Source organism: Chiloscyllium punctatum, chromosome 5 (assembly GCF_047496795.1).
Source record: "Chiloscyllium punctatum isolate Juve2018m chromosome 5, sChiPun1.3, whole genome shotgun sequence".
In the NCBI taxonomy this organism is placed as follows: Eukaryota; Metazoa; Chordata; class Chondrichthyes; order Orectolobiformes; family Hemiscylliidae; genus Chiloscyllium; species Chiloscyllium punctatum.
Window position 1 is genome coordinate 134,639,530 of NC_092743.1, and position 27,057 is coordinate 134,666,586.

The following is a 27,057-nucleotide window of genomic DNA, read 5'->3' on the forward strand; positions in this document are numbered from 1 at the left end:
ACGTTTTGGGCTTCAGCCCGAAACGTCGATTTTACTACTTCCCTGATTGGATGACTCTGTCCCCACACCATCCAACTACCATTCAACACAATTCTTTCTCCCAGCATCATACATCTGGTCAACCAGACCTAACTCATCTACCTATCGTCTCACTCTCCAATTCAATCATCCACTTACCAATCTAATCACTGATCCACAGACCCACTCAGTAATCCACCAAGCTACTTGTTCACCCACCAACTTGCTCACATGTGCAATCCTGTTAAGAAATAACAGGAAATACATATTTACAGAGCTAATTTTATGAGGTATCTATCTGGTGGTGTACATCTCTTCCTCCAAACTCCAGTGATATAAAGTTTTTCACAAATTTGCTCTTGCTTAACCAAGCCATTTCTTTGACTGACTTACACTGTAAGCATTTTCACAATCAGTTCATGAGAAGTCTCAGTCATAATGCTTGTAGTTTAGAATCATAAAATTCCTACAGTGTGGAAACACGCCATTTGGAAACAAATCCACACTGACCCTCTGAGGAGTATCCCACCCAGACCCATTCCCCTACCCTATTAGTCTACATTTACTCCAAGTAATGCACCTAACCTACACATCCCTGAACATTATGAGCAACTTAGCACAGCCAATTCACCTACCCTGCACATCTTTGGACTATGGAAGGAAACCAGAGCACCCAGAGGAAACCCAAACAGACACAGGGAAAATGTGCAAACTCCACACAGATGCTTGACCGAGGCTGGAATTGAACCTGGGTCCCTGAGGCAGCAGTACTAACCACTGAGCCATTGTGCTGCCCCAGAGTTTTTAAACAATTACAATAAAAGGGATGAAGGCTCCCTGATTTAACCAGCTCACACAAATGAGGCAGCCAAAAATGGCTGATGCCAGCGAAACTGACTGGGACATGTAGGTGAAAGGGCTGTTCTCAAAAGGTTCAGATGAAGATGAGTTAGGTAGAAAGGGATGGTTATTGGAAGCATTGGAAGGATCCAGGGGAATGGAAGGAGGAAACTGGGTTTCATATATGATAGGATATAGTCAAAGGGGACAAGGAAGAGTCCAAGCTGCATAGGTAGGGTGTGGAAAACAGTAGGGTAATTAGGTGTGCTGGGTGGGGAAGCAGACTAGGCAGCTGAATTGAATAAGGGGTGGTATAAGTCAGGGTGGGAATAGGATTCTCGCAAGATAGGAATATCAAGGGAGATGGTGAACGGACCAATAGGGAGACTGAAAATGAACAGAGCAGCACTAGAAGAGAGGCTAAGACCACATATTGTGATAGTGGGGGCAAAGAGGCAGGAGAAAGTATTGGAAAAAAAATACAATTGGCATCTCTCTTCTGAATTGTTTCCCAAAAGATGTCCTCTCAGCAAAAGCACACTGTGATCTGTTCACAGGTGTTCCTGCACAGCATAAAGACAACTGACCGAGGGAAATTGAAACAGAAACTGAAAAAAAACTATTGCACGAACCTTTATATAATGTGTAAATCCCTTGTGTCTTTGGAAAAGAATTTAGAATCTGGAAGGAAGGACTTGAAGACTAGAAGGTCTTGGGAAGAAAAAAGAACACCTTATCAAAGTCTCCAGACTGGTGCTTCAAATAACTCCACAAAGGCCACAAAGGTCACCAAAACACCCTTTATTTACACATGAACAGTCCTTGACTTTATAATTGCCTCATTCAGAGTCACATACCAGAGCATCAGCATCTCTGACACTTAACCTTTTTATATGTCAGCCATAATAGACCAGATTTACAGCTCCAATCAGGGAACTCATATTCTTGTGAAATCAGGAACACTTAGTTTAGATTGTCAATATATGTTAATCCAAAGTAGCTCTTCCTCAAATCTAGCCAGGTTTTCTCAGACCACTCTGGCTCATCTCAGACCCACTCTAGCTGCTTTTTCTCCACAGATGCTATCAGGCATGTTGAATTCCTTCAGCAATTTTGGTTTTGATACGCTTTTTCTTTTTCATTTTCTGTATGTGTGTGTAAGGATTCTAAAAGGAGTTCAGAGTTTTAACGAGTGGAGTGGAGAGATGTTTACTAGTGATTATAAATATTTATTAAGTAGTATTTCTTGTTAAGTACAGGATCCTGGTCTATGTTTTCTGTTGATCTGATTCCATCAGACAGGTAAATTGGGAACTTTGTGCACTTTAATTAAATCATTAATTTTTGTGGCAGTCTCAGAATAATGGGACTTGAGATCAGTGCACTTTCCCAAATGGGACATAATTTAGATTAGAGTAGTGCTGGAAAAGCACAGCAGGTCAGGCAGCATCCGAGGAGCAGGAAAATCGACATTTCGGGCAAAAGCCCTTCATCAGGAATGGAGGCAGGGGGCCTCAGGGTAGAGGGATAAAGAGGGGAAGGAGGGAGTGGGGCTGGGGAGAAAGTGACCTATCACCTTCATCCCCCTCAATCCACCCATTGTACTCTTTGCTACCTTCCCCCACCCTTCTCTCTGACCTATCACCTCCATCCTCACCCCCATTCACCTATTGTACTCTTTGCTACCTTCTCCCGCCCTTAACAGTTTCTCCTTCAATTTTTCCCACTTCCTCCAGACCAAAGGGGTAGCCATGGGCATCCATATGGGCCCCAGCTATGCCTGTCTCTTTGTCGACTACGTAGAACAGTCCATCTTCCATAGTTTTGTGAAGGGGAGATCGTGCCTCACAAACCTTATTAAATTCTTTGAGAAGGTGACTAAGGAGGTGGACGAGGGTAAAGCGGTAGATGTGGTGTATATGGATTTTAGTAAGGCGGTTGATAAGGTTCCCCATGATAGGCTACTGCAAAAAATACGGAGATATGGCATTGAGGGTGAGTTGGAGGTTTGGATTAGGAATTGGCTGGCTGGAAGAAGACAGAGGGTAGTAGTTGATGGTAAAGGTTCATCTTGGAGTGCAGTTACCAGCGGTGTTCCGCAAGGATCTGTTTTGGGACCATTGCTGTTTGTCATTTTTATAAATGACCTGGAGGAGGGGCTAGAAGTTTGGGTGAGCAAGTTTGCTGATGATACGAAAGTCGGTGGAGTTGTTGACAGTGAGGAAGGATGTGTCAGGTTACAGCGGGATATAGATAAGCTGCAGAACTGGGCAGAAAGGTGGCAAATGGAGTTCAATGTGGATAAGTGTGAGGTGATTCACTTTGGTATGAGTAACAAAAAGATGGGGTACTGGGCTAATGGTCAGATACTTGGTAGTGTGGATGAGCGGAGGGATCTTGGTATCCATGTACACAGATCTCTGAAAGCTGCCACCCAGGTAAATAATGCGGTAAAAAAGGCATATGGCGTACTGGCTTTTATTGATAGAGGAATTGAGTTCCGGAGTCCTGAGGTCATGTTGCAGTTGTATAAGACTCTGGCGCAGCCGCATTTGGAGTATTGTGTGCAGTTTTGGTCACCATACTATAGGAAGGATGTGGAGGCACTGGAATGGGTGCAGAGAAGGTTTACCAGGATGTTGCCTGGTGTGGTAGGAAGATCGTATGAGGAAAGGCTGAGGCACTTGGGGCTGTTTTCATTGGAGAAAAGAAGGTTTAGGGGTGACTTGATAGAGGTGTACAAGATAATTAGGGGTTTAGATAGGGTTGACCATGAGAACCTTTTTCCACGTATGGAGTCAGCTATTACGAGGGGGCATAGCTTTAAATTAAGGGGTGGTAGGTATAGGACAGATGTTAGGGGTAGATTCTTTACTCAGCGTGAGTTCACGGAATGCCCTGCCAGTAGCAGTGGTGGACCCTGCCTCTTTATGGGCATTTAAACGGGCATTGGATAGGCATATGGAGGATAGTGGGCTAGTGTAGGTTAGGTGGGCTTGGATCGGCGCAACATCGAAGGCCAAAGGACCTGTACCGCGCTGTATTTTTCTATGTTCTATGTTCTATGTTACACTGGCACAACCCCCCACCTCTTCCTCCGCTACATTGATGACTGCATCGGCGCCACCTCGTGCTCCCATGAAGAGGTTAAGCAGTTCATCAACTTCACCAACACATTCCACCCCAACCTTAAATTCACCTGGACCATCTCTGACACCTCCCTCCCCTTCCTGGACCTCTCCATCTCCATTAATGATAACCGACTTGACACTGACATTTTTTACAAACCCACCGACTCCCACAGCTACCTGGATTACACCTCTTCCCACCATACCTCCTGCAAAAATGCCATTCAGTATTCCCAATTCCTCCGCCTCTGCCGTATCTGCTCCCAGGAGGACCAGTTCCACCACAGAACACATCAGATGGCCTGCTTTAGAGACTGCAATTTCCCTTCCCACGTGGTTGAAGGTGCCCTCCAACGCATCTCACCCACATCCCGCACCTCTGCCCTCAAACCCCACCCCTCCAACTGTAACAAGGACAGAACCCTCCTAGTCCTCACTTTCTACCCTACCAACCTTCGCATAAACTGCATCATCCGCCGACATTTCCGCCACCTCCAAACGGACCCCACCACCAGAGATATATCTTCCTCCCCACCCCTTTCCGCTTTCCGCAAAGACCATTCCCTCCATGACTTCCTGGTCAGGTTCATGCCCCCGCCCCCCCCAACAACCCACCCTCCCATCCTGGCACCTTCCCCTGCCATCGCAGGAATTGCAAAACCTACGCCCACACCTCCTCCCTCACCTCCATCCAAGGCCCCAAAGGAGCCTTCCAAATCCATCAAAGTTTCACCTGCACATCCACTAATGTCATTTATTGTATCCGTTGCTCCCGATGCGGTCTCCCCCACATTGGGGAGACTGGACGCTTCCTCGCAGAGCGCTTTAGGGAACATCTCTGGGCCACCTGCACTAATCAACCCCACCACCCCATGGCCCAACATTTCAACTCCCCTCCCACTCTGCCGAGGACATGCAGGTCCTGGGCCTCCTCCACCACCACACCCTCACTACTCAACACCTGATGGAAGAACACCTCATCCTCCGTCCCGGAACATTTCAACCCCAGGGCATCAATGTGCACTTCACCAGTTTCCTCATTTCCCCTCCCGCCACCTTACCCCAGTTCCAACCTTCCAGCTCAACACTGTCCTCATGACCTGTCCTACTTGCCAATCTCCCTTCCCATCTATCCGTTCCACCCTCCTCTCTGACCTATCACCTTTATCCCCACCTCCATCTACCCATTGTACTCTTTGCTACTTTCCCCCACCCTCCTCTCTGACCTGATACCTCCATCCCCACCACCACTCACCTATTGTACTCTTTGCTATCTTCCTCCACCCTCCTTTCTGACCTATCACATCCATCCCCATCCGCCTACTGTATTCTTTGCTACCTTCTCCCCAGCTCCACACCCGCTCCCTGCCTCCATTCCTGATGAAGGGCTTTTGCCCGGCTCCTTGGATGCTGCCTGGCTGCTGTGCTTTTCCAGCACCACTCTTACCTCAACTTTGGTTTCCAGCATCTGCAGTCCTCATTTTTGCCAAATGGGACATAGACAGGGTGTGAATTTGGGGCATTGAAGAAGATGAACTGGTACATGTCTCCTCAGACTAGGATGCAGGTGAGTCTGATGGAGATGATAAGGATGACAGCACTGATGATAAGCATACTGCAACAGCCAGAGTGGTTCTGAGCTGAGTCAGAGACGTCTGACAGAACCTGATAGTGGCTAGATTTGAGGATGAATGACTTTGAATTGATATATGACAGCAATCTAAACTAAGTGTTCCTGCTCTCAAGAGAATGCTAACTTTATATCTTTAAAATATTAGGATATTTTGTCATTATTAGGTACTTTCTTCCCTTTACACCATAAACCTCTTACTCACCTTCCTGACCAGAGCACCTGTATGAAGATATTCAAGATTACGTGGGGTCTATGCTTATCTGACTCAAACCTCGGTTTTCAATGAATATTGATCTTTTCCTTCTTTCACAGTCCTTCAAAGTTGAGGCTGTCTTGCTTCCACTTTGGTTGGGATGGGTTCTACAGCGGCTGGATAGTCCAATCCTGGAGTCACAGATTTTACCACAGTTGAGGTAGTTGGTGTTTGAGGAGGCAGGTGGGTGAAGCACTCTGAATTCTGTGCGCTCTTGCCGCTGCTTGCGCTTTGCCTCCATGTGCTCCATGCAGTGACACTCAAAGTGGTTGGCACGTTTGCGCTGCTTCTTCTCCAGTTTGCGTGTTCAAGGGCAAGCAATTCCCACATGTTGATGAGGATGCTGCATCTGTTTAGGGAGGCTTTCAGAGTGTCCTTATAGCGTTTCAGCTACCCTCCTATTGATCACTTACCAATGCGGAGCTCAGAGTAGAGCAATTGCTTAGGGAGTCTGTGTCTGGCATGCAGACAATTGGGCCTGTCCATTGTAGCTGTGGCCAGTGTATGGCCAGTGCCTTGATACTGGAGATACCGGTCTGGGAGAGAACCATCAAATTCATACAACCATCTGGCCTGTGAATTTGCAAGATTTTGCAAAGGCTGTGCTGGTGATAACGCTCCAGGGATTTGAGGTCCATGTTTATGATGCAACAGGATGGTAGGGAATCACAGCTGTTCTGTAGACCCATAAGCTTGGTGCTGAGTTTGAACTTTTGGACTTCACTCCATTCCTCCGGCATCTGAATGCTGCACTGGTACACTGGATTCAATGTTGGATTTCATTGTCAATGTCAGTTTGCACTGAAAGGAGGCTCCCAAGCTATGGAAAATGATCCGTGTTGTCCTGGGGTTTGCCATGGACTTTGTCAATGGGGTTATGGTGTTATGTGGCAGGAGTGTACTGGTGGAAAACCTTTGTTTTCCAGATGTTTAGTCTGAGGCCCATTCTTTCATACACTTCAATGAATGCATCAATGATGGTTTGTAGGTCAGCCTCTGAGTATGCATTCTCACAGGCATCCTCATCAAACTGTAGCTCGATGATAGAAGTTGGAGTGGTCATAGTTCTCACCTAGAGGTGTAGAAGGTTGGACAGTTTCCTGCTTGTGCTGTAGGTTAGCTCCACTCCATTGGGGATCTTCATGAAGATGGTGTGGAGTGTTATGGAAAGAGCTCTGGTGTGATAATATAACCCTGCTTGACCTCTTGTATTGGACCGGTGGTGGATCCATTGGTGAGGATCATGATTTGCATGTCAACGTGAAGCAGATGGAGAATGGTGACAAGTTTCTATGGAGAGCTAAATTTGAGGAGAATATTTCACAGTTAACAGAGTCAAAGGCCTTTGTGAGATCGAAGAAGGCAGAAGTCAGTGCTGTTCCCTGCACTTCTGTTAGATTTGTCACACACTGGTAGTCATGCCTTTAGATGGGAGGAAGTCCACATTGAGACTTAGGAAGGAGCTGTTCAGCCACTGGGAGGTTGAGGAGGATTTCATGATGACTTTTTGCATGATGGCCTGGAGGGAAATCCTCTGTAATTTCCAAAGTCAGTCATAATTATGGGGTCTCCTGACACACTGTCTTCCTTCCAGACAAGAGTGTTGAGGATTCACATCTAGAGTTCTATATTTTAATCTTTCAGCAGGGACTTCATGTTTGCCAGAAGTCTTGTGGTTTATCAGTTGCCAGATGGTTTTACTGAACCTCACAGTGGGTTGCACATGCATGAGGAGGTGAAGGTTATGTGTTGTGGGCTGGTATTGAGAGCACTTGCATCAAAAGCTGAGGACAACCTCACAGCGCTCTCTCCAAATTATGCTGATTGATTCTTACAAACCAAACATCTAGCTTAAGTTCATTTTCCAGGGGCTATGTTCTTCCAAGAAGGTAGCAGACAATGACTGCCTCAATGCTGTTTGCACACAATGCACATGTGAGAATCTAATGACCCTCAGGATAGTCTAATAGAAAAGCAAAACAGTCAAAAATGTTAACAGATTGAAATAAACCACAGGACTGTCGAATAATATGGTATGTTTATGTCAAGTGTCAGATTGTAGGAAAGATTGATACCTGTATGCCCAAAGTGAAGTTAGTTGACTTTAATCCTCCTTTTTGCACTACTAAACTTTGGTGTCACCTCAGCAGTTGCACCTGAGCTTGAGGAGGCCTGCTGATTTCTTTGCCTAACCTCCCCACACCTCCACCATCCTCAGAAGACTCTGTCAGGCATCCTCTGGTGGTCCAGTACTTGGAAGACTCCAGCCTGGTCAAAGCTTCTTATTGTCCTTGTTTGGGACTGGGATCTAATATAGATAGAAGAATAAAGGAACACAACGATCTATTAGTGTTTTAAGAATTCACAGAGCCCTAAGTTTTATGGTAAGGCCACCAGAATCCAGTTTCAGTTTGGCTTATAATAAGAGAGAGGGTCTTAAATAGTAGACAGGTCTGGAGAAGATTATAGGTAAATATAAGAAAATAATAACTATACAGCATTGGGATTGCACTGTTTAGGTACATGCTTCCAGTTTGCTTGCTTGATGCAAATTACAGATTTGCAGATTTTGAAGGAGTTATAAAAAAAATGAGAAGCCTGGGGCTACTTCTCATTACTAAATACTACACAGCTTTATAGATCAAGCTGCATTGTTGACAGTTTCTGATCACGAACAAATCAGTTCTGATGAGCAATCTAAGACCACTAGTCTCTAAGAACAACTGTGAAAAGTGTGTACTCAAATCAACTATTTGCCAGAAATGTCTAATCAATGGCAAAATGCAACTATAACAAGTACAGCAGGGAAAGCTACTAAAAAGTATAAAAGCTGGATGAATGCATAGGATGAGGGACAGAAGGTTAGGCTGATGATTTGGGAACTTGAAGTAGAGACATGGAATACAAGAAAATGCATCTAAGCTCAAACAGTGTTTTCTGGGAGCACATACACCCCCAGTAAGCAATCATAGAGAGTTGAAAGGAATCCTATTAAATGGAGATGGGGAAGGGGTGGGGGGCGGTCAAACAATAGCAGTCCAGAAAGAGATGAAAGGCAAGATAAAGGATGTAGTTTAACAATATCAAGAAATATAATACAAATCAGGAATACCACTAGGAGCAGAAGCCCACATGATCAGAAAGTCTTAGTGGTCATTAATAAGGTAAGTTAATAAAAGATACCAAACAACAGGATACCAAACTAGAGATAATTTAGGGTGTGCACAGTCATGCCAGTTAGGGGACAACTAGCTCTATCATATAGATGGATATTTACTGAAAAGATGTCCTTTGATAGGATTAGAATGCTAAGGTAAGCAGAGTGATATGAAGTCTTGAAAAAAGCTAGGGCATCAAGATTTGAGAGTAGATTCAAACGTAGCATAAAAAAACAATCTTGAAACATTTTTGCCCTTGTTAGAAACAAATGCTTGGGAGTATAGTTCAATGATACCAAATATCTTCAGGGAAATCAGCTGAAAAGGAAGGTGTTTCTCTATCTTTCTAAAGGAGCACGGCATGCAGTAGGGATGCTTTTGAAATTAAATAAATGTGTTTATAGCCTAAATGTTGGCAAGTTGCTTATTATCTCCACTCTCTACCATACATTTTGAGTACTTTTCTCTTTGCCAAAACTCAATAATATTAGAACTTGAAATTATTCTCCTTTTCAATTGTCTGCCCCTTCCAAAGGACAATGTTACAGTAAAGAAATAAAGTTCTCTCAAACCAAGAAATTTGGATTTGTAATCCAAAACTTTGACCTAAGGGCAAGGTATCCTTCCTTTTAACAAAACAAAGAACTGCAGATGCTGGAAATCTGAAACAGAAACAGAAATTGCTGGAGAAGCTTAACACGTCTGGTATCATCTGTGGGGAAAAGCCGAGTTAACGTTTTGATTCCAGTGGAGTCCAGAACTGGAGAAGGGTCTGAAGAAAGGTCAAAATTTAACTTTCCGCTTTCTCTTCACAGATGCATCTTTCCTCTTAATACTTGAATATGGCAGTTAGGGAGAGGTTACTCTATATTCCTAGGAAAATCATGATTCAGACCCTTTCTGTAGATGTCTAAACATTTCAAAATTCCCTTCTTCATGACTTCCATTTTTTCCTTAAGTGAGGTTGTGCTAATTTGTTTCTTGGTATGTTTGGTATTTTCCCTGCTTTGGTAGTTATTGAAATCAAAGCAGAGAATTTCTGTAGGTAAAATAACATGACAGCAGTAAGTTGTGTTAAAATGTGTTTAAAGAAATATTGAAGTGTTACCAGAGGTATTTGCCCATAGGATAAACAGAGCAGCTGGACAGCAACAGTGAATTGCAGCTGCATTTAGAATTGTATAATGGAACACCACAGCTTGAGTTATGAAGACAGATCTTGACAATCTTTCAAATTTGTCAAATTGACTGACAACTCCCAGTCTCCAATGAGATAGAGCATTTCAATTCATTCTCCCAGAAAGAGAATTATAGTAATCAATTTGTTTGTTGTCAACTTATAACTGACATGTCATGGGTCAGATTTTGCAGTCTACTGTGTGGTTAAAAATTGACCTTGAAGAAAGCTGGCCACAAGGATTTAGCAAGAGTCATAGCACCAATATTAGATAGATATTCATGCATAATATGCTATCATATAATACATAAAGGACAGATACATTCTTGATAAGAAAGGGGATGAAAGATTATCGGGGTAAGTGAGAATATGGAGTTAAGATTGCAATCAGGTTAGGCTGATTTCATTTTTTAAGATAAACACCTCACTCAACGAGGAGAAAGTGAGGACTGCAGATGCTGGAGACCAGAGTCAAAAAATGTGGTGCTGGAAAAACACAGCAGGCCAGGCAGCATCCGAGGAGCAGGAGAATTGATGTTTCGGGCATAAGATTCCTGAAGAAGGGCTTATGCCCGAAACGTTGATTCTCCTGCTCCTCGGATGCTGCCTGGCCTGCTGTGTTTTTCCAGCACCACGTTTTTCGACCTCACTCAAGGAAGCAACATACTTCCCAGAAATGCAAGAGTGTCCTGCCTTAGTTAGGATGCCCAATACTCTGTACAGTTTAAGAATTCCTTACTTTCAGACTCTAGCTCCCCCCTTCCCAAAGCCCTCTACCCCATTAGAACAAAGACCAAGCTTCCATTTGTCTTCCTAGTTACTTGCTGTAGCTGCATGCTGACATTTTGGGCAGCATTTTCACCTCCCTGGTGGGGTGTGGGCAATGGCTAGAATATTATGAAACTACAATGAGTCAAGAAAATTAGAATCTTGATGTTGAGAATATTTTTTTCCAATTTTCCTTAATCTTCGAGATTCTACTTGCCTTCAAGTTCCTGTTAACTGTCTAATACTTTTTTGAGCACTGGGTTCAGGTCTAACATCTCATCGCAAAGAAGAGTAAAATTATACTTTTATCCTCAGAATTACAGCACAGCATAACTTAATAGGTTGGAAGACATAGCAGTGATGGGATGGAAGAAGAGAAATTAAGAAGACTGTGTCTTCACAAAAAAAATGAGAGATTACTTCAGTTTTACACTTATTTTTGTCCTCACTTGATACCATGAAACTGTTCCTTACGGGCCATTAGAGATCTTAATGTAAAACTGATGGCTTAGGTTGAAAGTGAGGACTGCAGATGCTGGAGATCAGAGCTGAAAATGTGTTGCTGGAAAAGTGCAGCAGGTCAGGCAGCATGCAAGGAACAGGAGAATCGACGTTTCGGGCATAAGCCCTTCTTCAGGAATCAGGGCTTTTGCCCGAAACGTTGATTCTCCTGTTCCTTGCATGCTGCCTGATCTGCTGCACTTTTCCAGCAACACATTTTCAGCTCTGATGGCTTAGGTTGTAAGTTTGCTCACTGAGCTGGAAGATTTGTTCTCAGATGTTTCGTCACCATGCTAGATAACATCATCAGTGAGTCTCTGTGGAAGCTCTGGTGTTCTGTCCCGCTTTCAATTTATGTGCCTTGGTCTGTTGTGGTGAGTGAAATCACTTCTGGTTGTTTTTCTGAGAGGCTGGTAAATAGGGTCCAATCAATGTGTTTGTTGATGGAGTTCTGGTTTGCATGCCAGGCCTCTAGGAATTCCTGTGTTTGTCTTTGTTTAGCCTATCCTAGGATGGATGTATTGTCCCAGTCGAAGTGGTGTCCCTCCTTGTCAGTGTGCAAGGATACTACTGATAGTTGGTCATGTTGCTTGGTGGCTAGTTTGTGCGCGCATATCCTGCTGGCTAGTTTCCTGCCAGTCTGATCGCTGTAATGTTTGTTGCAGTTGGAGGCTCACTAATGATGTTACCTAGCATGCTGACGAAATATCTGAGAACAAATCTTCCAGCTCAGCGAGCAAACCTACAGCCTGAACCACAACCTGAGTTACAAATCTTTTCAAAAATCACACTGATGGCTAACAAAATCAATGAATCTTCAGATATGGGTATATGAATAGAAAGAGTTTGGAGGGATATGGGCTGGGTGCTGGCAGGTGGGACTAGATTGGGTTGGGATATCTGGTCGGCATGGACAGGTTGGACTGAAGGGTCTGTTTCCATGCTGTACATCTCTATGACTCTATATTGATTAAATTTAATATGTGTTCATTTGGCCAGCAGGCTTAATGTTTAAGTAAGTTGGCTGTCAAAATCAAAAAATATTAATCACAAATATTAATCAAAAGCATTAATCAAAAATACCTCATTTATTTGCTGGGTATATTTTGACTACAAAGACCTGTACAGTATTAAAATTCCATCTAGGGTTTGAACTCGAGTGTTGTCAGTTGGTGATTAGGAATTGAATGGTGCATAGAAATTTCACAGGCATAAACCAGACAGCTCTAATATAGTGGGCAGCTTATCCACTCCTCTTCCATTTAACTCCCATCTCCTCTTGAAATTTATTACATTTTATCTTGATGTCTTCTGTGACTGATGAGCTGCCTCTAGGGTCACAACTAGGACCTGCGGCTTTTCAGTAATAAATATTCAAGACAGTCAGCCACATTTTTGTGAATCAGTCAGATTTTCTGGAGTCAGGCATGATCCAATTCAATGTCAGATAATTTTGCTCTTATTAATTTGGTTTGGACGTGAAGCATTAAACAACAACGGATTGTACTTTACAGCAGAAGAAAAACACAATAATGTCTGTACATGCATTACGAAAAGATACTTTGAGATAGAAAATTATTACATGTCTATTCTGCAGATAGAATATAGTCTTTTATCATCACAAATAGAAAGCAGACATCTTGAAGATAATCAGCCTTTTTTGACACTTATCCCCTTATCAATCTGATTCACAATATAATTAAACATCTGAGATTCAGCTAAACAGAAATTCCTCCGCTCTACAAATGATAACTTCCCTTGAGCACTGAATCTGCTTCCACAGTTAAAATGACTCTGCTGAACAAATATGTTTACAATAATGTCAAATTTGAGAATGTGGTCAGTTTAGAATTTAATGGAAGGATGATTTTCAGATATGAAATCAGCACAGATGATCAGCACATATGAAACTTAGGATCAAGCTGTAAATTAATTAGAGGTGCATATTTTAATGTGATAGATGACATAGAGTTATAGAGTCATACAGTATAGAAACAGACCCTTGGGTCCACTCAGTACATGCCAAACATAATCCCAAGCTAATCTAGCCCCACCTGTCTGGTCCTGGCCCAGATCCATCCAAATCTTTCCTATGCATGTGCTTATCCAAGTGTCTTTTAAATGTAATTTTGCCCACATCCACCACTTTCTCAGGAAGTTCATTCCACATGCGAATCCCTACACCCTCTGTGTAAATATTTGTTCCTCATGTCTTCTTTAAATCTCTCTCCTCTCACATTAAAAATGTGCCCCATAGTCTTGAAATCTTCCATCCTAGGGAAAAGGCACCTATCATTAACCCTATCTATACCCCTCATGATTTTATAAACTTCTATAATCCTAAAATCTTTGCTGTAGGAGTATGAACACAAACCTGGGCTAAACATTGCAAAGTCATGCTCTGTTCTTATTTCCAGCCAGTCCATGTGTGGTGAGTGAGTGGAGTCAGTGGAGTGGCTGTGCTGAGCAATGCCAGCCTACCGTGCGGATTCGACAGCGTCATGTTGAACAAGAACCACTGAATCATGGAGATCCTTGTCCACCACTGGAAGAACGAGCAGGCTGCCTGGAGTATATGAATTACCAGGGTGTACATTGTGGACAGTCCTATGGTATAGATGTGTTGGATTTTTTCTCATAACCTCATAGTCAATGTATATAATCTTTTCAATATTCATTTGCTTTGGTCAAAGGTTGCATTCTTATCAGAAAACTTTGGAAAGAGATTGTAAGAAAACCTATTTTGATGTTCCAAATTGACATTATTGCTTTTTTTTTTGTTCATTGAAATGAGAAAAATTGGAATAATAGAAAATTTTCCCATTGCTTATCACTCTGATTATCATCAAACACATCCAAAACATGCACTTCAAAATGATGTGCTTGTCTTCATCGGTAGGGGCATTGAGTTGTCAAGTCATGTTACAAGTCTATAAGATTTTGGCTAGGCTGCATTTGGAGTATTGTGAGTAGTTATTTTTGCCACACGATATGAAGGAAGTGAAGACTTTGGAGAGAGTGCAGAAGAGGTTTACCAGGGTTCTGCCTGGATTGGAGTATATTAGTTATAAGGGGAGATGGACAAACTTGAATTGTTTTCACCAGAGTTTTGGAGACTGAGGGGGCAAAATTATGACAGGCATGGATAGGGTGGGTAATGGAGTCTGTTCCTCAGGGTGAAATGTCAGATACCAGAGGGCATAGGTTTAAGGTGAGAGGGGCATGTTTAAAAGTGATGTGCAAGGAAAGTTGTTTATGCAGAGGGTAGTGGGTGCCTGGAACACACTGCCAGGGGAGATGGTAGTAGCAGATACATTAGCAATGTTTAAGAGGCATTTGGACAAGCACATAGTTAGTTTAGATTATCATCATGGTCAGCATAGACATGGTGGGCCAAAGCGTCTGTATGTTTTATGTTCTATTTCAGCTGTAAATGCATGAATTATGTATAGAAATATTTTCATTGTATTATATACCTCACTGCTAGAATCAGAAAAAATCCTAAAGTGTCACATTATGATTTTTTTTAAATTTCCCACACCAGCTATTCTTACAGTTTCAAATGATCTGCCAATTGATGCCAACACCCGGACCACTTTGTGTAGCGAAATGCATGATCTCATTTCATTCGGGATCCCTAGAGCTGGTAGAGACAAGCCACTATTGTTCTATTAGTCAGGGTTGAATTTGTATCCAGATCTCCAGAGTGAAAGGACAGTGGTTAACTCCATGTGGCACGGCATTAACTGTATTCTAAGAAATATGACTGTCACCTCCAATCATGAAAGCATTCACTTGCTGTGGACCTTTCTGTACAATTTAACATAAGTCAGTATGAAGCCCACAGCAATAGATCTACTCAAAGGATAATGTTTGATGCAGAGATATCCGTTTGACAGGAAATAAATAGATGTTGATATCTAGAGAATTTTGACAAGAGGAGAAGTCGAAGTGTAACTGTTTTCTTCATTACAGTTGTAACAACCATATAGACTGAATAATCAGCTATGATGATAATTTTAGTTTATTTGCAAACTTGACAATGGACAAGCACTGAATGATATTAATTAATATTAAATTATTCATAGTAAGGAAATTACTTCTATTTAATGGGTGTCTTTTATAGTCTCAGAATATTGTACAGTGCTTTCTTGCCAACGATTTACTGTATAATTTAGGAAAATGTTTCAGTTAGTGAATCTACAGAGTTTGTTATTGTTTCTAGTCTCATTTGTGTTACGGAGAAATGTGCTTCATCACATAGCTGGCAAACCTTTTAGCCTTGTCTGGTTCAGTTTTTACTCTTACAAATGAATTAACATTTTTAAAAAGCTGCAGAAACTTGCTACAATGGCAATAGCAGACCAGGAAGCAATCAATTTATCAGCTGAACACTAGGAACCAACATGCGATTGAGTGAGTATGGTAGTAACTTTGATGGTTGAAATTTTAAGAAAATGGACCACTACTTAATGGCTGGACACGATGACATCGATGTAGAAACTTGCTGTTGCATTAGCTAAGTTAGTAATTTTCTCTAGGATTTTGTTATTGTGCATCCTCAGCACAGTTTTAATATCAGATGTGATTAATTCAGTGTGTTTTATTAAAACATGTACATATATTTTACTGCTTTTTATAGTTAAACCAGAAAATATTTGCTTTATTTGCATGTTTTGTTAGGTATCGTAATTGATTCTCTGAAGTCTTCTTGAGAGGTACTTGAGAGGAATAAACTTACAGGTCTATAGGGACAAAACACAACATTGGGACTGATTTGATTGCTATACATGGAAGACTCTAAGTAACTTAACTGATATGCTGCTTTGCGATTTAACCTTTTGGTTTGACTGTTCTAGGCCCTGCTTTTATAAGCACTGCAGCGTACAATAAGGAGAGAAGGAAGTTGGCTGTTTTTGAAGATAAAGAGATTCCTGGGTGAGTAGCAATTTTCATTCTTATACCAGGTTAATACTATGAAGAAAATTGGTTGGCTATCAATCGAAACTCAAAAGGAATTGTTGACAAAATTTGTACCTTACCCCCATTACAAATAAGAAAGGAAATTTAGAAACTATGATTTGTACTTTATTCTTTTGATAAAAACTTTTGTACCTTAAATTCTAATTTATATTATTTATTTTCAGTTGCTGATGGCCTTTCAGTATATTTCTAGAATATCAGCGTTTTATTTCAAATTTCCAATATTAGTATTTTTTTCTGTTTAAACTTCACTAAGAATGAGAATACATGATTTGTTCATGAAAAGGGAGGACATGTCATGGTAAAGCTGCAAAATAGAGAGCAAAACTTAATTAATCATGATTAATTGATAGGAAATTAGGAAAAATTGGTAAGAAAAAAGCCAGCAACTGTGAAATGTGTTGTACTACTGAGTCAGAAAGGGATACTCAGATAGTAGGAAAATAATGGGATAAGAAGTTGACGTGTTAAATGCTCTGTATGGGAAAGAGAATCAAATGATTTGGATGTGAGCATAAGAGGTATAGTTAGTAAGTTTGCTGATGACACCAAAATTGGAGGTGTAGTGGACAGTGAAGAAAATTACCTCAGATTACAACGGCATCTTATCAGATGGGCCAATGGCAGATGGAATTTAATTTAGATAAATGTGAGGTGCTACATTTTGGGAAAGCAAATCTTAGCAGGACTTCTACACTTAATGGTAAGGTCCTAGAGAGTGTTGCTGAACAAAGAGCCCTTGGAGTGCTGGTTCATAGCACCTTGAAAGTGGAGTCGCAGGTAGATAGAATAGTGAAGAAGGTGTTTGGTATGCTTTCCTTTATTGGTCAGAGCATTGAGTACAGGACATTTGTTAGGCCACTGTTGGAATATTGGAAAGATGTTGTGAAACTTGAAAGGGTTCAGAAAATATTTGCAAGGATGTTGCCAGTGTTGGAGGATTTGAGGTATCGGGACAGGTTGAATAGGCTAGGGCTGTTTTCCCTGGAGCGATGGAGGCTAAGGGGTGACCTGAAAGAGGTTTATAAAATCATGAGGGGCATGGATAGGATAAACAGACAAAGTCTTTTCCCTGGAGTCGGGGAGTCCAGAACTAGAGGTTTAGGGTGAGAGTAGAAAGATATGAAAAAGACCTAAGGGGCAACTTTTTCACACGTGTATGGAATGAGCTGCCAGAGGAAGTAGTGGAGGTGGTTCAATTGCAACATTTAAAAGGCATCTGAATGGGTATATGAATAGGAAGGGTTTTGAAGGATATGGTCTGGATGCTGGATTGGGTTGGGATATCTGGTCGGCAATGATGAGTTGGACCAAAGGGTCTGTTTCCGTGCTGTACATCTCCATGACTCTATGACTAAGTCTAAGTACAATCTGTAATAGTACGAGTAATCCTGTTTTCATGCAATTGACACTTAAATATGAGATGAGTTCAAATCCTCAATTTGTTATCTTCCCTCAGGCTTCCTCTCTAGTGTATTGTTAACATTGTACAAGGTAACAAGAGGAAGCAGGAATGACCCAAGAGGTACATTTTTTACACAGCTCAGCTTGCAATAACTAGCTGTGGTATTGTACCTGCGGGGGTTTCTATAATGGGCTTATCTTATTATTTTTACCATCTGATTGGTCTAAAGGTAAGAAACAACATAGTTAAGCAAAGATTTTAGTGCAATTTTTACACTGGCTTTGTAATCTGTTTTTGTGAAAGAATTGTAATCTGACACTAAGAGATGTGAGGGCTCTTCAGCATAGCAGGCTGACTTGTGGGTTTTGTTTTGTTCCAAGTTTCATTGTAATTTCAATTTTCTTTTTTTATTAAAAGTCTGGCATGAACTTGCAAAGCAAATATTTTCTTTTCATAAAGTGACTATGGTTCAATAGGACCTAATTAGCTGCAAAGCACTTTGAAACATCTTGTGGATATGAAAATAATATATAAATGCAAGTCTTTTCATATCTTTTATGGGATGATTCTATATCCAACTTCTGAAAAAGAAATGACCTCAATTTAAGTAAAATAATTTTCATAAGGAGACAGAATTCTTGGTATATTTCAAAGAAGCAGCTGGGTTATCTGTAAAAGGACAAAGTAGTTTTTTGATTGTTCACCAATACTTCCATAAGAGTGAGTATGTGTCACATTCAGCTTGTTTATGGAGAACAAGTCACAGGATTGGCCATGTTAAAATGTCTGAAAAATGTGTTGCTGGAAAAGCACAGCAGGTCAGGAAGCATCCAAGAAGCAGGAGAATCGACGTTTCGGGCATAAGCCCTTCTTCAGGAATGAGGAGGGTGTGCCAAGCAGGCTAAGATAAAAGGTAGGGAGGAGGGTCTTGGGGAGGGGTGTTGGAAATGTGATAGGTGGAAGGAGATTAAGGTGAGGGTGATAGGCCAGAGAGGGGGTGGGGGCGGAGAGGTCGGGAAGAAGATTGCAGGTCAAGAAGGCGGTGCTGAGTCCGAGGTTTGGGACTGAGAAAAGGTGGTGGGAGGGGAAATGAGGAAGCTGGAGAAATCTGCATTCATCCCTTGTGGTTGGAGGGTTCCTAGGCGGAAGATAAGGCACTCTTCCTCCAGGCGTCGTGTTGCCATGGTCTGGTGATGGAGGAGGCCAAGGACCTGCATGTCCTTGGCGGAGTGGGAGGGGAGTTAAAGTGTTCAGCCACGGGGCGGTTGGGTTGACTGGTGCGGGTGTCCCAGAGGTGTTTCTGAAACGTTCCGCAAGTAGGCGGTCTGTCTCCCCAATGTAGAGAAGGCCACATCGGGTGCAGCAGATGCAGTAAATGATGTGTGTGGAGGTGCAGGTGAATTTGTGACAGATATGGAAGGATCCCTTGGAGCCTTGGAGGGAAGTGAGGGGGGAGGTGTGGGCACAAGTTTTACATTTCTTGCAGTAGCAGGGGAAGATGCCAAGAGTGGAGGTTGGGTTGGTAGGGGGTGTAGACCTGACGAGGGAGTTGCGGAGGGAGTGGTTTTTCTGGAACGCTGAAAGGGGAGGGGAGGGAAATATATCCTTGGTGGTGGGGTCTGTTTGGAGGTGACGGAAATGACGAAGGATGATCCGATGTATCTGAAGGTTGGTGGGGTGGTAGGTAAGGACCAGTGGGGTTCTGTCCTGGTGGCGGTTGGAGGGGCGGGGTTCAAGGGCAGAGGAGCGAGAAGTGAGGAGATGCGGTGGAGAGCATTGTCAACCACATCTGAGGGGAAATTGTGGTCATTGAAGAAGGAGGCCATCTGGGTTGTTCGGTATTGGCATTGGTCCTCCTGGGAGCAGATGCGGCGGAGGCAAAGGAATTGGGAATATGGGATGGCGTTTTTACAGGGGGAAGGGTGGGAGGAAGTGTAATCTAGGTAGCTGTGGGAGTCGGTCAGTTTATAGTAAATGTCCGTGTTGAGTCGGTCGCCCGAGATAGAAATGGAGAGGTCTAGGAAGGGGAGGGAGGAGTCTGAAATGGTCCAGGTAAATTTGAGGTCGGGGTGGAAGGTGTTAATAAAGTGGATGAACTGTTCAACCTCCTCGTGGGAGCACGAGGTAGCGCCGATACAGTCATCGATGTAGCAGAGGAAAAGGTGGGTCTGGTGCCAGTGTAGCTACGGAAGATGGACTGTTCCACATATCCGACGAAGAGGCAGGTATAGCTGGGGCCCATGCGGGTGCCCATGGCTACTCCTTTGGTTTGGAGGAAGTGGGAGGATTGGAAAGAGATGTTGTTCAGAGTGAGGACCAGTTCAGTCTGTTGAAGGAGGGTGTCAGTGGAAGGGTACTGGTTGGTTCGATGACTGTATTGGCTTTCAACAATTTCTGTTTTAGTTCTTCATGATTTTCAGCGGTGATCAGTCAAGAGAGTGGAGAGATCACTGTGCAGCATCTATGCACCAAAATCACTGCATATGCATCTATTGCAGGGATATGGTCCTCAATCAAATCAGGTAGACAGCCTTCAGTCATGTGATTTCATCACAGTATATCAAGAGCAGGCTTTGATATCAGTCCAGACTTGTACATGGTAAGTGGCTGTTTGGAGTGGTCAGTGGATTCGACCTATGCCTTTACAGACTAAGGAGTGGGCCATGGACTAAGGATCCTATGCAAACAGTCCAGGAAGTCATTCAGGAAGCTGCACAGATATTAATGAGAGGCTGGTCACTCATCTTTCAGTCCACGGCAATAAAGAGAGAGATCCACAGTCAGTCCTGGGTGTCAAGGGCCTTTGCTGAGTACATGTTATCTGTTTGCTGTTGTCGAAGATTAGACGCTGAATGTCCTTGACTGCTGAAGTGTTCCCTGACTGGAGGGAAAATTCCTGTCAGGCAACACTTCAGTAGTCAAGGACATTCAGCCTCTGATCGTCGAGTAAGCATCCTCCAAGGTGGCCTTCGAAATACACAACAACACAGAATGGCCGAGCAGAAACAGATAGCCAAGTTCCATTCCCACAAAGATGGCCTCAACTATGACCTTGGGTTCTTGTCGCGCTACATGTGACTCCACCACACTGGTCTGTATCTGTAAAATTTTCCTCGCTGTCCTGTTTTGACATCATCACCTTGATAAATTGTTATGATACTCTACCTTAATTAGTTTGTACAGTTTTGGATTACTTGTTACTTTGGTTAGACCCCCAGCATGTGACTCTTGTGCATATCATGTTATTCCAGTCATTTGGTTTGTCCCCAACACCACCTTATTTAAAACTTTTTTTTAGTTATCTCTATGCCTCATTTATTTGGATTAAACGTCAACCCTTCGCTGATTATTCAGCTGTTGACACTTTACTCTCACTGTCTGACACTCTTGGTCAACTGCAGAGACTTATTATCCAACACTCCACTCACACCAGTTGTATGATCTTTCGATCTCTCTGCCCTTGATCTCTCTACCTATAAACTCTGCGTCTGTGAGCTTCCTTCTCACTTCACCTAAGAGGCTACGCTCTGAAAGCTTGTGATTTCAAATAAACCTGTTTGACTGTAACCTGGTGTTATATGACTTCTGACTTTTAACACGCAATGACACAACATTACAGATGTCACAAAAAACTTTGTGGAATATACAGTGGGCATTTTTTGAACTTCTGTTAACAAGATGGAGAGAAAACATGTGATACAACTGTGCTTGTGTGTGTATATACTTGGAGTAACAGAAGAGTACCAGCAGCAGTAAGAGGAGAAAAAAATGAAGAAATACATCATCATGGAAAAGGTGGTGAAAATATGAAAATCTCCTTTGAGAAAAACAGCAGATGCTAGCTCAGTGAATGATCGTTAAGTGTGGGATTGCTGAATTTTTTTCTAGCCAAGGGTACAAAACGATACAGAGCTAGAGCTAGGCCAGTTGGATAGCTTTAACATAGAAATTAACCATTATCTCATTGAACGTTAATCTTTGGAATTCCTTGCCCAGTGAAGTAGTTGACGTTACTTCAGTAAACATTTTTAAAGCTAAGGTAGATTGTTTTTTGAATAATAAAGAAATTAAAGGATATGGTGAGAGCGCAAGTAAGTGGATCAGAGTCCACAAAAAGATGAGCCATGATCCTATTGAATGGCAGAACAGGCTTGAAGGGCCAGTTCTAATGTTCTTATGAATGGCTGAACAAGTTTGAAATGTTATATTCCTAATTCAACCTTTTTTTAAAATCTTATTAATTAGGTATTGCACTGAGTTCACAATTGAATCACTGTCCTTCCACTGCACTGTAGAGAATCGTTCATTTGCAAGATGGATGCAGTATCTCCGAGAGGGTTACACTGTCTGTGTAACATGTCAGCCACCAGCTATGAATTCACACAATCACCGTTGTCATGGTGATGGGGCAAATGATAATGGGTAATTTTAAATTTCATCAAAAGTGCATGGATGAACAAAATTTATAATTCAGCTAATGAATTAATTTGCTATGTAATTTCTTGAGTTTGTCCATTTCTGACACATGTATTATTAAACTGTACCAGTCCATTAGTAGCTTTATTAGATGGGCTAACATATTGTACATTATTGTCCTATGTATAGTGTATACCTGTGAAAATTGTAATTCAAAATGTATAGTTCTAAATTATTACAAGTGAAAAATCTTTTTTAAAAAGCACAAATATAAGCCGTTAAATTATAGTTGTCCTAGCACAACAGTAGGAATGTAGAAATAGTTATACTTGTCCCCAGGAATATACAATTAACAGCATTTTGTAGATTTTTTGTTTGCTTATTTACATCACATATTCAATATTTGGACAGTGGCCTAATCAGAAGAGGACAGATCATGAGCTAATTGTGTTTCAGACCTACAGACTATATAGCAGCACTGATACATAATCTTAATCTGGGTAAGTGTGAGGTGCTGCTCTTTGGGAAATCAAATGTTAAGGAAAAGTATACAGTTAATAATAGGACTCTGAATAGCATTGATGTAAAGAAGGATCTTGGGGTTCAAGTCTGTGGCTCCTTAAAAGTGGCCACACAAGTAAATATGGTGGTAAAGAAGGTGTATGGCAAGCTTGCCTTTGTTGGTTGGGGAATTGAGTACAAGAATCAGGATGTCATGTTCCAGTTTTATAAGCCTTTGGTTAGGCCACACTTCGTGTATTGCATTCAATTCTGGTCACCACATTACAGGAAGCATTTGGAGGCTCTGGAGAGGGGGGCAGAAGAGGTTTACCAGGATACTACCTGGATTAGAGGATATGTGTTATAAAGAGAAGCTAGAAGAATTTGGGCTGCTTTCTCTAGAACGGCGGAGGCTGAAAGGAGTCTATAAAACTATGATAGAAGTCTAGAAAACATCTATAAAGTCTATAAAAAGTCTATAAAAATGCATAGATGGTCAGAACTTTTTTCCCAGAGTTGAAATGTCTAATACTAGGGGCATGTATTTAAGGTGAAAGGGGGAAAATTCTAAGGAGACATGAGGGGCAAGTTTTTTTGCACAGAGTGCTAGGAGTCTGGAACGCAATGCTAGGGGTGGTGGTGCAGGGAGCTACACTAAGAGCATTTAAGGGACTTTTAGAGAAGCACATGAATATGCAAGGGATGGAAGGATTTGGACAGGAAGAAGGTATTAGTTTCATTTGGTGTCATGTTTGGTACAGCATCATGGGCCGAAAGTCCAATTCCCATGCTGTACTGTTCTTTATAATTAAATTATATAAATACTTAAATTGTGTAAACATCAATTATGTATTTCACAGGTTCAATGAACACATCAACATATTTGGAGAGCTCTTCACAAATACTGACTGACCTGTTTCATATTTCCATGACTTCTTTTTTGTTTCAATTTTTCCCTAAGTTCTTTCAGGTATATTAGTCTACATCTTCTTTGGTTTGGTTGTCAGATGTACTTTCTTCTCATCAAAGCTAGTTCATTCTGTAACCCTATGCATGTTGCATCTACACATATTTCTATACTGACTGATGAAGCTCATACTTACATTGAGTTTCTTACTTTTTTTTATGTTTCCATTTCTGGCAGGACTCATGTCTTCCAATGGCAAGCGGTGGGCAATTCTCAATGTAGAGGAACATGGAGAAAAGTGCGTGAGGTGGCAGAGTGCTCATGCCCCATTGTTCACAGTTTTATATTTACTTGAGAAGTCATTTCTTATTTTAGAAATGTTACACGCTAATAGATTAAGCTTAAATTTTTAACAATTTGACAATAATACCACTCACTTTGATTTAAGATCACACCATGGAAGGAATACAAAGCAGCACTGATCTTTCAGAATGTGAATGAAAATCTTTGAATAGCCCCATTCAAATGTTGAATAAAATGCGAACAGGTAGTGCATTTTTTTAATGCATTGTTGCATTTTAATTTTTTGTTTAAAGATAAAACATACCTCCAGGCATATCAAAGACATTTTGGTTTAGAAATATAATTCAAAATTGATGATATGCTATTTTTAGCAGTTTAAAATTAATGTAAATCAATAAGAATGCATTTAGTAAACTTGTTCTTTCAGGCCACATCTAGTCCAGATGAATGAGGCAAAAATAGATTAGTTAGAACTAATCCAGCTCCTAAACAGATCAAGTGGCCAAACATTAAATAGTGATTGAGCAATATTAATGTCAGTACTCTAACATTAAAGTGTGAAATCAAATGTGATGGTGGGTTCAGTAGACACAGCTTTTCAATTGGAATGAGCTTTGCATTTCGTCTGGACAATGCTTTGCCTCACTTAGGGATAAAGAATGCAGTAATATTGGCAGAAAAATATCTATTCTATCTGCCAGTAAAATCAGAACTTGTTGCCCAGTACTAATTTGGAGATTTCACTGTATTCATTCATATTAATTATATTGTTGTAAGCAAATTTCAGTATAATGGATAATTGAAAGAATGTTTAGTTATTTTGCTTAAGACAAATGCAGTTTTGTCTGACTGATACCTGGGGAGAATTCAAAATAACATTTTAGAAATGGAGGAAGGTCATGATCCTAGATGAATCCTAGTTAGTTTTGGATTCTGCTGAACAGTCACAGCAACTGTATAATATGGACTTTACATGTATTCAAAACAGTTTACAGTAAGATAGTGCATTAGATACTGGCAATCACCATTGAAGCAGAAATACAAAGGTTTCTCTCAACAATATGATGTGAATCCTGAAATCAAAAGCACTGTTCAACTTAATATTGCACAAAACTTAATTAGAATATGCATTACTTAAAGTCACGATGCAAGTAAATAAACCATAAATAATGCAGATTAGGGGTCTAGAATTGACAATGAGAGCTGGTGTAAATACACCGTAACAATTCTCTGATTCTATAAAATTACATTGAATTTTTACAGCACATGAGTTAGACTACATATTGAATACTCTCAACAATTCTGGCCATCTTATTATAATGAGAATATAATGGCTCTGCACAAGGTTTGACAATAAAGATTTACTGGAATAATTCTAGGATTGAGAACTTAGTCTGATCAGAAAAGATTAAACATGAAAATTAATTAGTTATGGTTTTCAAATAGAGTTTTAAAAAATTGCAACACCTGATAATACTAACACTTAAAGACATTTTATTTACTAAAGGTATTTGATTAGGCAGATGATTAAGAAATAACTGTTGTAGTTTATGTAAATTTATGACTATTGCAGTCAAGTATATTGTGTATAAGAAACCACTCACCTTGGACTGTTACTGGTCAACTGACATTTCAAATATATTGCTGATTTTAAGCAAACCTTTTTATTATATATTTGAATTAATGCAGTGAATTTAAACAGCTGTTTAACTACTCTCTAAGTTCTGGCACACAGTATCTATAACAATGTAAACTTTATGTCTGGAGTTTCGTGAGTGTTTACAAAGAATGTGTCTAGATATTAGTTCTATTATCCTTATTTGGTGGAAATAAAAATCAGCTTGCTTCTTTCTACATTTCAATGGAGCCATTATATTCTGAAACACGCTCTTCCTCCTAATTTCAGACTTAGTTCAGAACTGGAAAAAATTTATACCTTTCTATTTCAGGCAGCTCTTTTCTCCATTGATTATAGGCTCGAAGGCCACATCAAATTTCTGTTAGCAGTCTGGCATATGCATGTCAACCTAAATACAGCTACTGGTGAGTGTCAGGTAATACATTTTAATACGAAGAATATGTTCTTCTAAATCACTTTAAAACAAGCCAGAGAATCAAGTAACATATATCTAAAGCAACCTTTAAATATTTAATCAAAAATATAGTATTTTTCAGAGTATGGGAATTATTACAACACATCCATACTTCTTCATTATATTGATTATAATTGATTAATTGATTGATTACATAATTGAATATGTAATTGATTACAGAAAGACTCCATTTTTAGCAGTTTAAAATTAATGTAAATCAATAAGAATGCATTTAGTAAACTTGTTATTTCAGGCCACGAGATAAAAACAATGACTGCAGATGCTGGAAACCAGATTCTGAATTAGTGGTGCTGGAAGAGCACAGCAGTTCAGGCAGCATCCAAGTAGCTTCGAAATTAACGTTTCGGGCAAAAGCCCTTCATCAGGAATAATCAGGAATTATTCCTGATGAAGGGCTTTTGCCCAAAACGTCGATTTCGAAGCTACTTGGATGCTGCCTGAAATGCTGTGCTTTTCCAGCACCACTAATTCAGAATCTTTCAGGCCACTGGATTAGTGGTGCTGGAAGAGCACAGCAGTTCAGGCAGCATCCAACGAGCAGCGAACTGCTGTGCTCTTCCAGCACCACTAATCCAGTATTTGATTTTCAGCATCTGCAGTCATTGTTTTTACCTTCTTTCAGGCCACGTTTGGTCCAGATGAATGAGGCAAAAATAGATTAGTTAGGTGAGCAATGACTGCTCAGGCTATTGACTTTGAGAAAGCACATTAAGTTGGAGAAAGAGATGTATACAATTCCATCATATCAGTTATAGATACTTTGTTGTATCATGGTTCACATAAACCCTCCATCCCCACCCAAATGTTTTTCTACATCCAGCCCTGAAAAGTCCCTTACAACTCAGCTTGCGAAATCACAAAAATCTATCTTTTAAGTTTCTTTTTTAAAAATATTTTTATTGAGAAATTTCTTCACAAAATTATAAAATTACAAAAATATAACAATTTTAAG

General features: G+C 40.9%; 1 protein-coding gene across 5 annotated transcripts in view; it reads left to right on the forward strand.

Moving 5' to 3' along the window:
- Positions 1-25,847, forward strand: part of LOC140477464 (somatomedin-B and thrombospondin type-1 domain-containing protein) — a 38,544-nt gene extending 12,697 nt beyond the window's left edge. For 4 of the 5 annotated variants that reach the window (XM_072571405.1, XM_072571404.1, XM_072571406.1 and 1 more), the window contains exons 3-6: positions 13,894-14,088; positions 16,336-16,414; positions 22,110-22,286; positions 23,926-25,847. In XM_072571405.1, the coding sequence (XP_072427506.1) occupies positions 13,894-14,088; positions 16,336-16,414; positions 22,110-22,286; positions 23,926-24,043 (569 nt within the window). In that variant the 3' untranslated portion in view covers positions 24,044-25,847. The remainder of the gene's footprint in view (positions 1-13,893; positions 14,089-16,335; positions 16,415-22,109; positions 22,287-23,925) is intronic. The other variant, XM_072571408.1, reaches the window with a different exon arrangement.
- The last annotated feature ends 1,210 nt before the right edge of the window (positions 25,848-27,057 follow it).